Raw genomic sequence first — 14861 nt, 5'->3', positions numbered from 1 at the left:
CCTGGGGGGTGGGGGGGAGTTACTGGGCCGAGGCCAGGGAAACAGCCTCCTAATGTGTTCTGCATGATGCATGATGGTCTCATGATGTTGCATTAGGAGGAGGAGCCACATCCTGTGATCACAGCCCAACCTGATATATGTGAAGGGTCATGACCCTGAAGTTGTGCTCACCTGACTGATCATCCAAATCTAATGTGTTGACCTCCTGAGCTCTCCAGGAAATAGACCCCACCCAGTGGTGGTGAGGAGGAAAGGGTGGAGTCAGCAATCTCTTCCAGTGACACGGGTGAATGTTTAACAGCGTGTGGGAGGCGGCTTGATGATGCAGAACCAAAGGGATTAAAATCGTCTGAATGTTTAATTGACTGAGTGTAGGCGAAGAGATGGAGCTAATCTCAAGGATTAGACTGGGATTAGCAGCACCGCAGCCACAAGCAGCAGGCAGCTGTCAGCACTGGGAGCCAGAACCAGGACTGTGACCAAAGCAGGACCTTGAATCAGACAAAGATTAGGACCAGGACCAGGAACAGGACCAGGAACAAGAGCAGGATCAGGACCAGGAACCAGAGCAGGATGAGGACCAGGGCCAAACCGGGTACCAGACCAGGGCCAGGACCAGACTAGGTACCAGACCAGGACCAGGACCGGGAACCAGAGCAGGACCAGGTTCATGACCAGGAACCGAGGCAGGATCAGAGAGTGAAGTCTGCAGGTTCATGCATTCATGAAGATAGATCTCAACCATCACTGGCCGGGACCTTCTCAGAGCCTCACACTGCAGGTCCACTGACAGGAAGACCTTTCTAAGTCCAGATCTTAGTGACTCTCTCTGAATTTGTCCTCTAGGGGGCATGAGAGAGTCACATTGATCTGTTCTGAACATATGTTGGTGAGCAAGACTTGCCAAGCTCCACTTCATCAGCGGAAGATCTGAAATGTGCTCACAGCTCTGTCAGCTGGTCTCCAGAGAGTGGGTTGCTATGGAAACTGCTTCACATCCAGCCACAGCAGCGGCATCAGCAGCAGAAGCGGCGGCGGCGGCGGCGGTGTCTGGTTGGCTGATGAAGGAGATTTGAAAGTGCAACAGACCAAAGCCCCTCACGATGGACCAGTGTGATGAAACCAGAAGAACCCTCAGGTCTCCTCTCCCCTTATGCAGCTGCTGGAGATCTGCAGGTGGACCCAGGCCCAGTTGGCCTGCAGGAGACTGTTTGAGCTCAGATGATAAGCTGCTACTCTTCATCACCACTAGAACTTTGCTACTTCTGACCCATCTGATGGCTGGACACGTGAGAACTGGCTGACGTGACTTCAGCTTGTTGTGTTTCCCAATGACCACCTACTGCTGAGCTATGCCATGCTAAAATACGCTAAACCAATCGAAGTCTCATTTAGTTTCCTCCAGTGTGTCCAGGTGCTGTGTGCACAGCTGACCCAAGCTGTGCCCGCCCACACAGAGCCAGTCTGTCTCGCTGATGTTTCTGTTTAACAAAGTTAATGAAGTCAATGGTGCTGCTCACTGTTGCCTTTTGTTGTGGTTTGAGATTTTTAGCCCCATGATGTCTCAGGGCCTTGGGACACGGTTCAGTCAGTCAGATGGTTCCCAGAACCAATCAGCAGCCTCACTGGGTTCTGATGTGGTTCCCGACCTCCAGGACCTCCGCAGGATTCCTCTAAACACCCGCGAGAAGCTGCACAACATCTGCTCTTTGGTCGGTGCGCCTCAGGCCACGCCCACCCGCTGAACGCACCATGCACTGCAGGACGTTAGGTAGAAGGTGGAACAGAGCAGAGAAAGAGAGAGAGAGAGAGAGAGAGAGAGAGAGAGAGAGAGAGAGAGAGAGAGAGTGAGTGAAGGAGGGGTCGAGCGAGCCCTCATCAATCTGCTTCTTGGACTCCGCCCCTCCCCTTCCCTCTACGCCCCCCCCCCATCTCCGTTCCCTTCCCTCTGTCTGCTTCCAGCTGATGCGGACTGTAGGTGATGCTCTCTCTCTCTCTCTCTCTCTCTCTCTCTCTCTCTCTCTCTCTCTCTCTCTCTCTCTCTCTCTCCTCCCTCCCTGGTTCCTCGTCCAGCCGCGTTCCTCCTGGTTCCTGGTCAGCGGGCTACCGCTCGGTGCTGTTTCCGACAGAAGAGACTCCGAGGCGGGGAGACGTGCTGCGAGCGGACGGAAGGACTCGCGACAACTTCTGGCTTTGTGTGCGGGAGCTGCGGAGCCTGTTGGCCGCAGAGAGGTACCTTGTGTGTCCGTCTGTTTGCCTTCTGTGGTGCAGCGCCGTGCGGTGCGGCGCGGTGCGTCACTCACCTCTATGCCAAAGTGGCGCTTTGCAGCGTTTCTGTTTTGGCTTTATTGTGCTGTGTGTGTGTGTGTGTGTGTGTGTGTGTGTGTGTGTGTGTGTGTGTGTGTGTGTGTGTGTGTGTGTGCGTGTGCGTGTGTGTGTGTGCGCGCGCGCGCGCCAGACAGAGAGAGCGATTCCAGCAGAGATTAGGGGAGTCCTGCAGATTATAATCCTTTGCCTCCACAATTGTGGAACCCTCAGAATGACACTTGTGTTTATTTTATTTGTGGAACGAGGGTCATTGTTCTGCAGTTAGTGGGTCTCTGAGAAGATCTCTGAGATGAAAGGTGCTTCCTCTGTTCTGGACTGTGCTCTAACAGCCAGCAGGACGGTGGTTCAGGACCCATAATGTGGACCTAGTATCAACTGCTTCAGGTTCTCACACATAGTCGGCAGACCTCGCATCCGTCGACCTGCTGCTGCAGGAGAAAACGGACCTGCCACAGGTCAGTGAAGGCACCACGGACCTGCTGCAGCTGGAGAAAACTGTTGTGCCACAGATCAGTGAAGGCACCATGGACCTGCTGCTGCATGCTGTCAGGACCTCAAGCTGCTCCTCACTCAGTTGAAGTTCACCCGTCCCGCTGATGACGTCATCACTGGGCTTCACTGGACGCGTTGGGATGTTTGTGACGATCACAGTAAGACGCAGTGCAGGACGGCAGCCAATCACGGTGCTGCGCTGATATTTGGCCACGCAGACAAAGTGGCCGTCTGCTTATGTAACTGTGAAGGTTTGGACGTATGTTGCAGGCTGCGGTGCCTCACACACACACACACACACACACACACACACACACACAAAACCACTAACTGGGCTAAGTCTGTTGTAAAGCTGTCAGACTCACTGGCCAAACTGGGAGCAGAGCGGCTGGTTGATGACATCACGGCCTGAAAGGGAGAGCAATGATTGGTTGGAGAAGACAATTAAGTCAAACCGAATCATGATGCACACACAAACTCTCTCTCTCTCTCTCTCTCTCTCTCTCTCTCTCTCTCTCTCTCTCTCTCTCCACACACACACACACACACAGAAGTGGTGGGGTAAGCAGCAGCTGGGTTCATTCGCACCGCACTGTTGCATGCTGGGATCATCAGTTGCCACACAGAGCGACGCTGCTGCCTTACATGGACACACTTGAGGCTCCACAGAGGACTAATTCTTGACAGCCAGACACACACACACACACACACGCACACGTACACACACACGCACGCACACGCACACACACACACACACACACACACACAATGTTTCTGCAGCACAGATTAAACTTAGAACATCAACACAGCGTGTTTCAACCAGGACAAGAATGTTTGAAGAGGAATCCAACCAGCACCCAACCAACCAGCACCCAGCCAGCATCCAACCATCATCCAACCAGCACCTTACCAGCATCCAACCAACATCCAACCATCATCCAACCAGCACCCTACCAGCATCCAACCATCATCCAACCAGCACCCTACCAGCATACAACCAACATCCAACCATCATCCAAACAGCACCCTACCAGCATACAACCCGCACCCAGCCAACATCCAACCAGCACCCTACCAGCATACAACCAACATCCAACCATCATCCAACCAGCACCCTACCAGCATACAACCAACATCCAACCATCATCGAACCACCACCCTACCAGCATACAACCCGCACCCAGCCAACATCCAACCAGCACCCAGCCAGTATCCAATGGAACCTCTGAACATCTCTAGGATCTCCAGCAGTTCCTTCAGCAACAGGCAGCTGGAGAACTGCTGAGTTCAGTCTGAGCTGTAGGGAGCACTGCTCCAGTACCATCCTCACCATCACCACCAGTCTGCAGGTGGCCAGAGTCAGGAAAACCTGACAGTTGCACAAAAGGCTGCAACTTGTTTTCATCTGTTTCTCAGAAGGTCCATAAATATTCATCTCTCTCTCCTTCACTCGTCCTCCCGCTCTCTCTCCCTCTCTCCCTCTCTCTCTCTCTCCCTCTCCCAGTGTCTCTCTTCCTTCTTGACATTAATGTATTCTTTGTGTGGCACCGCATTAATTCACCGCCGTCGGCTTCTCAGCTCCTTCCTGCTACTACTTCCTCTCCTCCTCCTCTCCATCCTTCCTCCACATTCTGTCCATCCTCACAACTTCATCTTCACAAGCCACTTTCACACCTTTTATCATCCAAAAAAACTCCATCTGTACCACATTTAGCCCTCCACATTTAGACAAAAAGCAAAAAGGGGAGGAGCCGAGACCTGGCTGGATGGAGGTTGTGGACTCTTTCCTAGGGTTAGCACTTCCTTTGGGATGTCACAAAGGGCTACGTGCTTTGGCTCAGTCTTGGGTTCCTCTGAGCTCCTCCTCCTTCTCCAGCCTGCCCTCTCACACTGACTCCTCCTCTTCCTGCTCCCCCTGCCAGCTGAGCGCCACTGGGATGGCGTTCTCCGAGGACTTCCTGCTGACACAGCTGGGCCACCTGCAGCTCGACAATGACACCATGTTCCAGAACAACTTCACTGGAAGCTACAACGAGACGGAGGCTCTGCTGCCCACCAGCGTCAAGGTCACCGTGGTGGTGGTCTACTTGATTGTCTGCGTCATCGGCCTGGTGGGGAACTTCCTGGTCATGTATGTCATCATCAGGTGAGAGTAGCTTCCTCTTCCTGTTCTCCCCCTTTCCCTCCTCTTTCTCCTCCATTTCCTTTTCCTCTCGGGCTGCAGCCCGCTCTGTTGCCGTAGCAACGCTGTAAGCCGCATTTCTGAATACATTTTTGTACTTTGTTTGGATCCTTGAATGTTTCCTGAGTGTCCACAGCTGCAGTCAATCACTGAGCTGTGTCTGTGTCACATGACGCCAGCCACCGTCACCCTGTAACAACAATAATTTTAATAACTCAGAATTTTCTGGCAATCAGGAAGACAGAAACTGATTTGTAAGGATTTTTTTTATGGGATCCGGTCTGAAGGTTTGACCCATGTCACGTTTGAATCATAAACATGGAGACAGGTCAGAGGTCATCGTTGCGCCCTTCTCCGATTATCTAATGAGCAGAGCTCCATGTGACTCTGATGTGACTCTGATGTGACTCTGATGTGACTCTGGCTGATGGATTGTCTGTAAATTACGCACAAACTTGTATGTCATCCTCGGTTGAAGTGTCAACTGTCCACTGCAGATGGCACAGCCAGGCTCACACACACACAACAGACTGACACGCACAGTGACACATGCAGTGACACACACACACCCTGTTGCGCTGCGTTGGTGTGCTGTGATGAAGCTGCATCACTTGGAGGAGGAAACAAAAGGTGGCTGACGTGTTGGAGGCAGAGCCAACGGCTCGCGCACAAAGAGACAAGACAAATACACGCGCGCCATCCTCCACTTGTCCTGCAGGGGGTACTCTCTGCTCCTTACCCCCCTGCTGAGCTAGAGATGGAAGGGCTACAGATAGCAGAGCTCAGGGCAGTGGCCCTGCTGGACAATGAACATCTTTTAGGTTAACTGTGAGGCCCATTGAGTGAGATTCAGCGGCCTCCAGTGATCAGACTGTGATGTTGTCAGTCCCTGTTTCTTGACATCTCACTGGACCCAGCAAACCCTCAGCAGATCCAGTGAGCCCCATGCTGCTGGCAGGACCACCTGGCCTCCTCTCAGAGCCAGAGCCAGAGCAGTCCAGAGCTGGTTTGACTGGTAACCAGGATTTGCGATGATGGGACGTTTCTTTGTGGCTGCTTTTGGAGATGCTTCTGAAGCTGCTTTTGGAGATGCTTCTGAAGCTGCTCCGTCACTCCGTTGTCATGGAAACCACGTGTGTGATGATGCCATTGAACTGTCCTGAGAAGACAGTCAGCAGTGTCAGACAAAGAGGTGCTGCTGGAGCGCAGATGGTCTCTTTCTTTTGCACACACACACACACACACACACAGTTCTGCTCTTTTCATGCTCATTACAGCAGTCACTTTGTTTATCCTGGATGCTTAGTGTGAAGGTCAGACTTTAAACTTCTATCCTGGACCAGGTGGACCAGGTGGAGCGTTCATCTCTGAGCAACGGAAAAAGGAAATTTAAGAGGGTCTGAGGGAAGATGGTCTGACGGAAGTTGCGGTGAAGTGCGAGTCTAATTAGTGAGTGGTGGAGGAGGAGGACTCCACTTCTCATCAGGAAGAATCAGCCAGAGGATCAAAGCAGGAACATGAATAGTGATGAGGAGGGGCTTCTTCAGATGCTGGAACCCTCTGCCCTCCCTCCCCGCCCCCTCACTGTCATTAAATCACCTTCTCAATATAAGCACAGCTCCCAACTGAACCAGCAGAAGATGGTTGAGGAAGGAGGGGGGGGGGAGAGTCCTGAAGTTGCTGCTCATCGTTCAGAGGAGGAGGAACCTGTTTCAGTCATCCAGACGGTAACGGCAGGTGGCAACATGTCATGTGGTGTATTGTTTAGCGGTCTTTTAGAGGTGCAGCGGGTGGGCTGATAGGAAATAGAGTTTCCTGGCTGCAGACCCTTGCGTGGATGCATGGAAAAAAACACATTTGGGCTGAGAGGTGATTTCAGAGAGGCTGTGGATGATTGGGATGATGAGGATTAGCGTAGCTGCGGTCAGCACTGCTCCTTCAGCGTGTAATGAGAAGGTCTGAGTGACTGGCTGGAGAGACGGAGGTCCATCAGAGCCCATCCAAAGCCATTTCACACATGATTAGCCTGCAGCTCTCCGGAAGACCAGCGGGGCGGAGCTTCTGTCTGACTTCTGAGACGTCACCGCGTCCTTGCAGCATCTTTCTGCCCCGTCACCGCAGGACTGGAGGAGGTCTGGAGTTAGAAACCTGCCTGGCATTAATAGTTGACACATCACAGGAAGTCAGTACAACCTGTTTCCTGTCTGGCTCTGACCTCACACTGGAGTTTGTGTAAATGTACACAACGGTGTCTTGTAATGAAAATCAATCTATCTATCTTTTTGTCTGTCTGTCATTCTGTCTGTCTGTCAGGGTTTTAGGGCTGGGAGGTTCATTTTAGCAGGAGGAAGGAGGGGGAAGCAATGGCAGGTGGCTCCTCCCACTGATGGATTGCTGTTCCTCCTGAATTCCTCCTCCTGATTCCTGCTCCAGCTGAGGAGTTGCTTTTGAAAGCAGAAAGTCTCTCTGAGGACTCGGATGTAATAACACAAAATTGCAGCGCTGACAATTACTGGAGATTGTTTCTGGAGTTGTGTGAGCAGAAAAGGCTTTTCACGCATCTTCCTGTTCCTCCCCGTGGAGAAAGAATCTGAGAGAGACGATAAAGGCAAAGAAATGACTGTTTGTGGCCTTTTGCTGCTGCTTTCCACCAATCATAGGAGGGTTCATCCTGATGAGGCAGAGGAATACCAAAAACACACAGAACAATTCTGGCATTAGATTTTATTTGCCATCAGGGTGGTGACTCATCCACCATCCACCATCATCCATCGTCATGTATCCATCATCCAACATCATCCATCCATCATCCATGATCATCCATCATTTATCATCAGCAATGCATTATTCCTTAATCCATCATTATCCATCCATCAAGATTGATTTGTCATCCATCCATCCATCCATCCATCCATCATCATCATCCATCCGTCATCATCCATCCATCATTATCCATCCATCATGATTGATTTGTCATCCATCCATCCTTCCATCCATCCATCCATCATCATCATCATCCATCCGTCATCATCCATCCATCATTATCCATCCATCATGATTGATTTGTCATCCATCCATCCATCCATCCATCCGTCATCATCCATCCATCATTATCCATCCATCCATCCATCCATCATCATCATCATCCATCCGTCATCATCCATCCATCATTATCCATCCATCATACCACCACTGAAGTAACGAAATTCTGAATGAAGAAAAATTATTGTCGCACTCAGACATAGTGTTCATAGACATAGAGCTGTTCCCCTCTGATGGTCAGTGGGCTGTGTGTGTGTGTGTGTGTGTGTGTGTGTGTGTGTGTGTGTGTGTCCACTTCAGGTCCTTGACTCTCCTCCCGCTGTACTGATGTCTGATTGGCTTAATAAAGTGGCCTTTAGACTCTGTTACTGAGGGTGTGTGTGCGTGTGAGAGAGAGAGAGAGAGAAAGACAGGCACACACGGACGTAGAGAGAGAGGGAGAGAGAGAGAGAGAGAGAGAGGGAGAGCACAGTCGATCTGCTGATGCTGCTGATTTGTGAGATTTAAAGTGATGTTCAGGTCTTCAGGTCCAGTTGATCAGCTGAGGAGCAGTCAGAGGACCAGCTGAGCAGCTGGGGAGTGTAGCTTCTGCTGGATTGTTTTCAAGTGGAACCCGGTGATGTTCTGATGTTTGGAGGTGGACTCTGCTGCTTCATCATGAGGCAGTCAGAGCATACTGGCTCAGCATGAACGTGAGGAGGAGAAGGTTCCCTAGATAGAACAATAACTCCCTCCGCTGCCAAGTACAGGTGTCATGTGACCATCAGCTGGACGGTGGCTGCAGGTGATTGGCTCCACAGTGATCACCAGAATTCACCGTGACATCACACTCTTCCACCTTGCTGAAGTAGAATTAGCATTAGCTTAGCATAAGACTGCAGACCTAGAGTGGTTTGCTTGCAAACAACTGGTTGAGATGTTTGCAGCATGCTGCAGCGTGTGGGCATGCTGCATGGTGCCCTCTGGTGGTTTGTGTTCCTGACCAGAAAACCTCTGAAAACTGGGAGAAAATCTCACCAAAAGCTTTTAAAAGAAAAACCAACCCGGTTCCTGCGACGGCTTTTCTGTCCTGCTTCATGGTTCCTATTGAGTTCTGTACACTTTCAAGGGTGTGTGTGTGTGTGTGTGACAGCTCATTCAGGCCGATGCAGTGCAGACCGGCACTGAGTGAATATTTCAGACTGAGTATTAATATTTGAAGGCGAGCAGCAGCAGCAGCAGCAGCAGCAGCAGCAACAACAGCAGGGCGCCGCCTCCTTTCATCAGACTTCCTCCACTGATGCAGAGACATGGAGAAGGGAGGGAAGAGGGGGAGGTGGAAAAGGAGGAGGAGGAGGAGAAGGTGCAGCTGTGTGTTAGAGGAAGGTGGTGCTGCCGCTTGACATCAACACAAAAAGATTTTAAAAACCGACAATCTCGCAGACTTTGTCGCATAATGTTTTCTCAGAGTTTCATCTCCATCTGGAGGCGACACTCAGCAATTATCTTGCAGCAGCAGATCCATCAGCCAATCAGATCCATCAGCCAATCAGGACCATCAACCAATCAGCTTCATCTCACCAATTCATTATCCATTCAAACACAAGAAAAGACCAAAGTGGGCCAATAAAAATACTCTGTGCTGAGTGATGTCATCATTGGAGGAGGAGCTGCAGCAGTGAGAGGATCTTTTCCTCAGAGCCCACAACACTTCAGCTCTAGAGTTGCCATAGTGACCGTGAGGAGGAGAAGGAGGAGGAGGAGACCTCAGACCTGGACCTCCAGACACACTAGCACCATCCCTTCCCCGTCACTCAAAGTCGTTAAAGAGACAAAGGGCCAGGAAACTTCCTGGTGTCCTTCCTCTCCCTGCCGCCTCCACCCTCAGGACGGAAGGAGGCAGAGGTGATGCTGAGGGAAGAGGAAGAGTAGGTCTGAGACCAGGAGGAGGTGGAAGTGGAGGACGAAGAGGGGGAGGAGGTCTGAGAGGAAGGAGGAAGTGGAGAAGGAGATGGACAGAATCTTCGGGAAGAGAGCAGAGTTTCTTTGCCTCCTGACTCAGCTCGTAAGCACATTCTCCATCTAATGTGTGTGTTCTTCTCTTCAGATACACAAAGATGAAAACAGCCACTAACATCTACATCTTCAACCTGGCACTGGCCGACTCGCTGTTCCTCGCCACGCTGCCCTTCCAGGTGTGACTCCGCCCACCAGTGGGGGGTCCTATTAGTTCCACAGTCCCCACCCAACGTGATCTGACCTAACTTGACCTGTCTGACCTTCCAGGGCACTGATGTCTTCATGGGCTTCTGGCCGTTTGGCGACACCCTCTGCAAAGCCGTGATCTCCATCGACTACTACAACATGTTCACCAGCACCTTCACCCTCACCGTCATGAGCATGGACCGCTACATCGCCGTCTGCCACCCCGTCAAGGCCCTGGACATGAGGACGCCGCACAAGGCCAAGGTGCGTCCTGAGATGATGATGGTGGTGTTGGTGGTGATGATGATGATTATGATGATGATGATGATGATGATGATGATGATGATGATGATGATGATGATGATGATGATGATGTCATCCTATGGTCAGGTGGTGAATATCTGTGTGTGGGTTCTGGCCTCAGCCTTTGGAATTCCAGCAATGGTCATGGGGAACGTGGAGGTGGAGCTGGAGCACAACAGTGAGTGACGAGTGACACTCTCACACACACACACACACACACACACACACACACACACACACACACACACACAAACATTCATCATTCATACAAGCACAGAGGAGGAGTGATGAGGAACTAGTTGCACAATGGTTTTCGGGGGGGGGGGGTCTCCGTCCATCAAAAACAGTCCGGACTGAAGCCCCCTGCTGTTCACATCGCTCACACTCACTGACTTAATCAATTATGATTTCAATGAATGAATGTTAGACAGTGATCAGACATGACTAATGGAGCACAGAGCTAAGAAGTCCAACTTCAAGTCGCTTTCGGTTGTGCGTCTGTGTGTGTGTGTATGCGCGCACGCGTGCTTGCGTGTGTGTGTGTGTGTGGTGTGTGTGTGTCTGTGTGCCTGTGTGCCTGTTGGCTGCAGTATTGATCGTTCCTGGCTGGAGATTCAAACTAATCTGATCATCATTTTTATTAGTCGACTCAATCCGAGTGCTGTCTGCACATGGCCACGCCTCCTTCTAACCGCCTCCCATTCACCTCTACCCTCCCTCCTACCCCTATCTTCCCTCTATCTCTTTATATCCTATCTCTATCCTTCTACTCCACATCTATCCTCTATCTGTCCTTCCTCAATCCTTCTATCCCTCCTCTCGCCTGCCTCTATCTTCCCCCTATCCTTCTGCCCTCCTGCTATCCTCTCGCTATCGTTCTATCCTTCCTCTACCCTACCTCTCCTCCCTTAGGTGGCAGAGTTTGTCCACACTGAGGGCTTCATGTACAAAGACTGGTGTGATTTCATACTGACACCTGACGTACGTTAAAATCCGGAATACAATGTACCTTCAAAAACATCAGAATCTTCAAAACTTGGAAAAAAATACATAAATATCTCCAGACTCGGTGTCATCATCCACATCTTTAAAGTGTAGCCACGGTAACGCCAGGTCCATTGACCAATGGAATAAAAGCTTAAATGCGACAGTCTGCCGGAGAAAATCAAGTCACTATTTATTACGTATGTCCTATATTGACGTATTTACTTAACGCTCAAAGAAATTCAGGGCTTTTTACAAAGTTGTGAATTTGTAGTTTCATCCACAAAGAACAACGCCTGTCTCATTTAAAACCACTGGCAAGTTATAGACAAGAGGATCATGTATTCAGTGCACTTCAAGGGAGTTTTTTCATTTAGTTACTTTTTATTAAAAAAAAAAAATCATTCTGAAGATGTTTCAAATAAAACAAGCACAAACACTAGTTGAATTGCTTGCTGCTTTTGTGATCATAAATTACCAAAAGGCAACAGGCAATAACAAGTGCCTTTTTTTTGTTTATTGACAAAATATAGACAAAAAACAGGGAATATGTATTTATAATAAATAATTATGAAACAGCTTTTTCTCACATCGCCTCCTTGTTTTGTCAGGGGCAGTCACCATGCAGCCTGTGGCTGATTTCCCACGTTGCTGTTGGTCACGATGAATGAATCGTGCGTTGAAGCAGCCAACTTGCTCCAATGTGAACGTGAAAACGTCCGTACGATGAGTATTAACTCGTATGTACCTTTTGTACATGTCGCCGCTGGTCTCCTGGAACCGTTCATTTGTTGTCCACTAGATGGCACACTCACGCAAAAGGACTGTGGCAATGCTAACAGTGAAGCTAAGCGCTGAGCTATGAGTTCCATTAAGTGAACTCGAGTTATTACTCCTGTGTTCCGGAGGCGGCAGTCATTCTGAGCCTCGCTGCAGCTTATTGTGGTCAGAAGATTGATGATAGAGGGAAGAAGAGAAAAGAAGAAAGAGGAAGTAATGAGAGAGGAAACATGGAAGGAGACAGAGGAGGAGATTAGTGTTTTTTTCTCTCAGGGAAACAAGATGAAAAAGAAATGAATGGTACAAAAACAGAGACGAAGGAGTAGGCAACGGCACCAGTGGAAATATTTAAAATCGAGTGAGAGGAAAGAAGTGAGAAATTAATGAGTGTGGAGTAGAAGCAGGAAGGAAGGAGGGAAGGAAGGCTGTAGGAAAGAAGGAGGAAAGGAATGAATTGTGGAGGGAAGAAGGAGCAAAGGAAGGCAGGTGGGAAGGAGGAAGGATAGATGGAGGAAGGAAGGACTGAGGAAAGAAGCATGGTGGAAGGAAGGAAAAAAGACATGAAAAGGAGGGGTGAGGGAGCGACACTGTCGCTGATCGATAGCTAAGCAATCAATAGCTTAGCAATCAATAACTTTGCGTGGCGCAAAATGGAACCCAAGCCTCCATCTGCCCCCAGGACGCCCACACACTGTAGATCATGTGACCTGTCGGATGAAAGCGACCGACCAATCAAACAAAGCATCAGCCTCGCTGCCTGTGTGTGTGTGTGTGTGTGTGTGTGTGTGTGTGTTGATGTGGCTAGTCTGCTGACACCACTCTTCTTCTTCTACCTAACCAACCCCACCTCTTCCTGATCCCATCGACCCTCCCCTTTATCCCTGACCCCGCCCCCTCACTCCCTCGGCCCGGTCCAGGCGTGGAGTGCATCGTGGTGCTGCCGGAGCCTCGCAGTCACTGGGACCCGGTGTTCGGCACCTGCGTCTTCCTCTTCTCCTTCCTCATCCCGGTGGCCATCGTCAGCGTCTGCTACAGCCTGATGGTCAAGCGACTGCGCAGCGTCCGTATCCTGTCGGGCTCCAAGGAGAAGGACCGCAACCTGCGCCGCATCACCCGCATGGTGTTGGTGGTGGTGGCCGTCTTCGTGGTGTGCTGGACGCCCATCCAGATCATGGTGCTGGCCCAGTCGCTGGGCTTCAACCTCAGCAACCTGTCCACCATGGTGATGATGCACTTCTTCATTGCGCTGGGCTACGTCAACAGCAGCCTCAACCCCGTCCTCTACGCCTTCCTGGACGAGAACTTCAAGCGCTGCTTCCGCGAGTTCTGCCAGCCCTCGCCCTTCCGCCTGGACACGCAGCAGTCGGGCCGCATGCGCAGCATCGCCCGCGAGGTGGCGGCAGCCTACAGCTGCAAGGCCGACGGCGGTGGGCCCGGCGGCGGGACGCCCAACCCAGCGTGACTAGGCGTGGAGCTCCCCCTGGTGGGGATGGACCCCCAGCAGCGAAGAGATACTCAGGGGACAGGCAGCTCCAACACAGAGCTGACCCAGATCAGCGCCCTCTAGCGCCACGAACCCCCTCGCCCCCCTACCAGGAGGCTGGCCTGGGGCGGGGGGGAGGCGCCGGAGGGGGCGGAGAAAAGAATCTAGCAGGGAGGAGGAGGAGCTGCCGACTCGATGGGGCGACTTCGCCCCCTGCTGGTGGGAAGCAGAAGTACGTAGCAGAACCACGATACATCAGACGTCGCATCTGATTCAGTCGTCGTCACGAACAACTGAACTTTTAAAAAAAAGTGGTCTTTATGAAAGAAGATTGCCTGTCACCGGTTCTTCAGGACTTGATGGAAGAGGTTCAGTCGTCCAATCGTCGGTCGCTGTTTGGAGAAGCTTTGGTGGGCAGGGCTTTATCTCTGAATCATTACATCTCTCTGAACAGAAAGATGGAGGGCGGGGCCATGATGGAAGCCCCACCCTCGATCATGATATGAGTTGCGGGGCTATGGTATGATATGATATGAGGGAAAAAAATGTGAGGGTGTGGCCACCATCATGGCCCCGCCCTCCAGGGACAAAGGGGCTCTTCCTCTTTTCTCAGTGTCATAGTCGTCAACCCGAGCCGGAGCCGCTGGTTTCCATGGTGACAGGTTGCTGCAGACTCTCTTTGAGGGCGGGGCTTCACTGACACAACTTCTCACTTCCTGGCTTCTAATTGGCCCTTAGCTTTTAGCAGGTTGTGTTACGTTAGCAGGCCACCGGACAACCTCAATTGCCGTGGTTACCGCTGGCTGTGTACGTTGTGTGCGTGTGCGTGTGTGTGTGTTTTAGCCTGCTGCAGCATCGCTCCGTTGTGTTGTTGTGTGTTTGTGTTGGATATTTTTGTCTGAACTGCCTTAAAACTGCAGCGAGTGTGTGTGTTTGTGCTGTCGTGGTGCTTGGCTCTGGTCGAGACGGGAGGTCAGCCGTCACACAACCAGACTGTGAACACACAATCAGACTGTGGATACACAACCAGCGAAAAACCTGCGGAGGAACACCTGACCCCGCCCCCCTGGTTCCCAACCAGCA

At 51.1% G+C, this 14861-nt stretch overlaps 1 protein-coding gene across 1 annotated transcript; it reads left to right on the top strand.

Moving 5' to 3' along the window:
- The first annotated feature begins 1955 nt into the window (after positions 1–1955).
- On the top strand, positions 1956–14065 carry oprl1 (opiate receptor-like 1). The gene is made up of 6 exons (XM_076026916.1): positions 1956–2232; positions 4743–4966; positions 10131–10218; positions 10310–10492; positions 10619–10709; positions 13213–14065. Exons 1-6 carry the CDS (start codon positions 1966–1968, stop codon positions 13755–13757), a joined length of 1398 nt encoding a protein of 465 aa, XP_075883031.1. The 5' UTR covers positions 1956–1965; the 3' UTR covers positions 13758–14065.
- The last annotated feature ends 796 nt before the right edge of the window (positions 14066–14861 follow it).

This window comes from Nelusetta ayraudi, unplaced genomic scaffold (assembly GCF_046127955.1).
Source record: "Nelusetta ayraudi isolate G7.1 ecotype Tasmania unplaced genomic scaffold, CSIRO-AGI_Nayr_v1 ptg000019l, whole genome shotgun sequence".
In the NCBI taxonomy this organism is placed as follows: Eukaryota; Metazoa; Chordata; class Actinopteri; order Tetraodontiformes; family Monacanthidae; genus Nelusetta; species Nelusetta ayraudi.
Note: the sequence above shows the minus strand (reverse complement) of the source record. Positions and strands in the feature narration are given on the sequence as shown.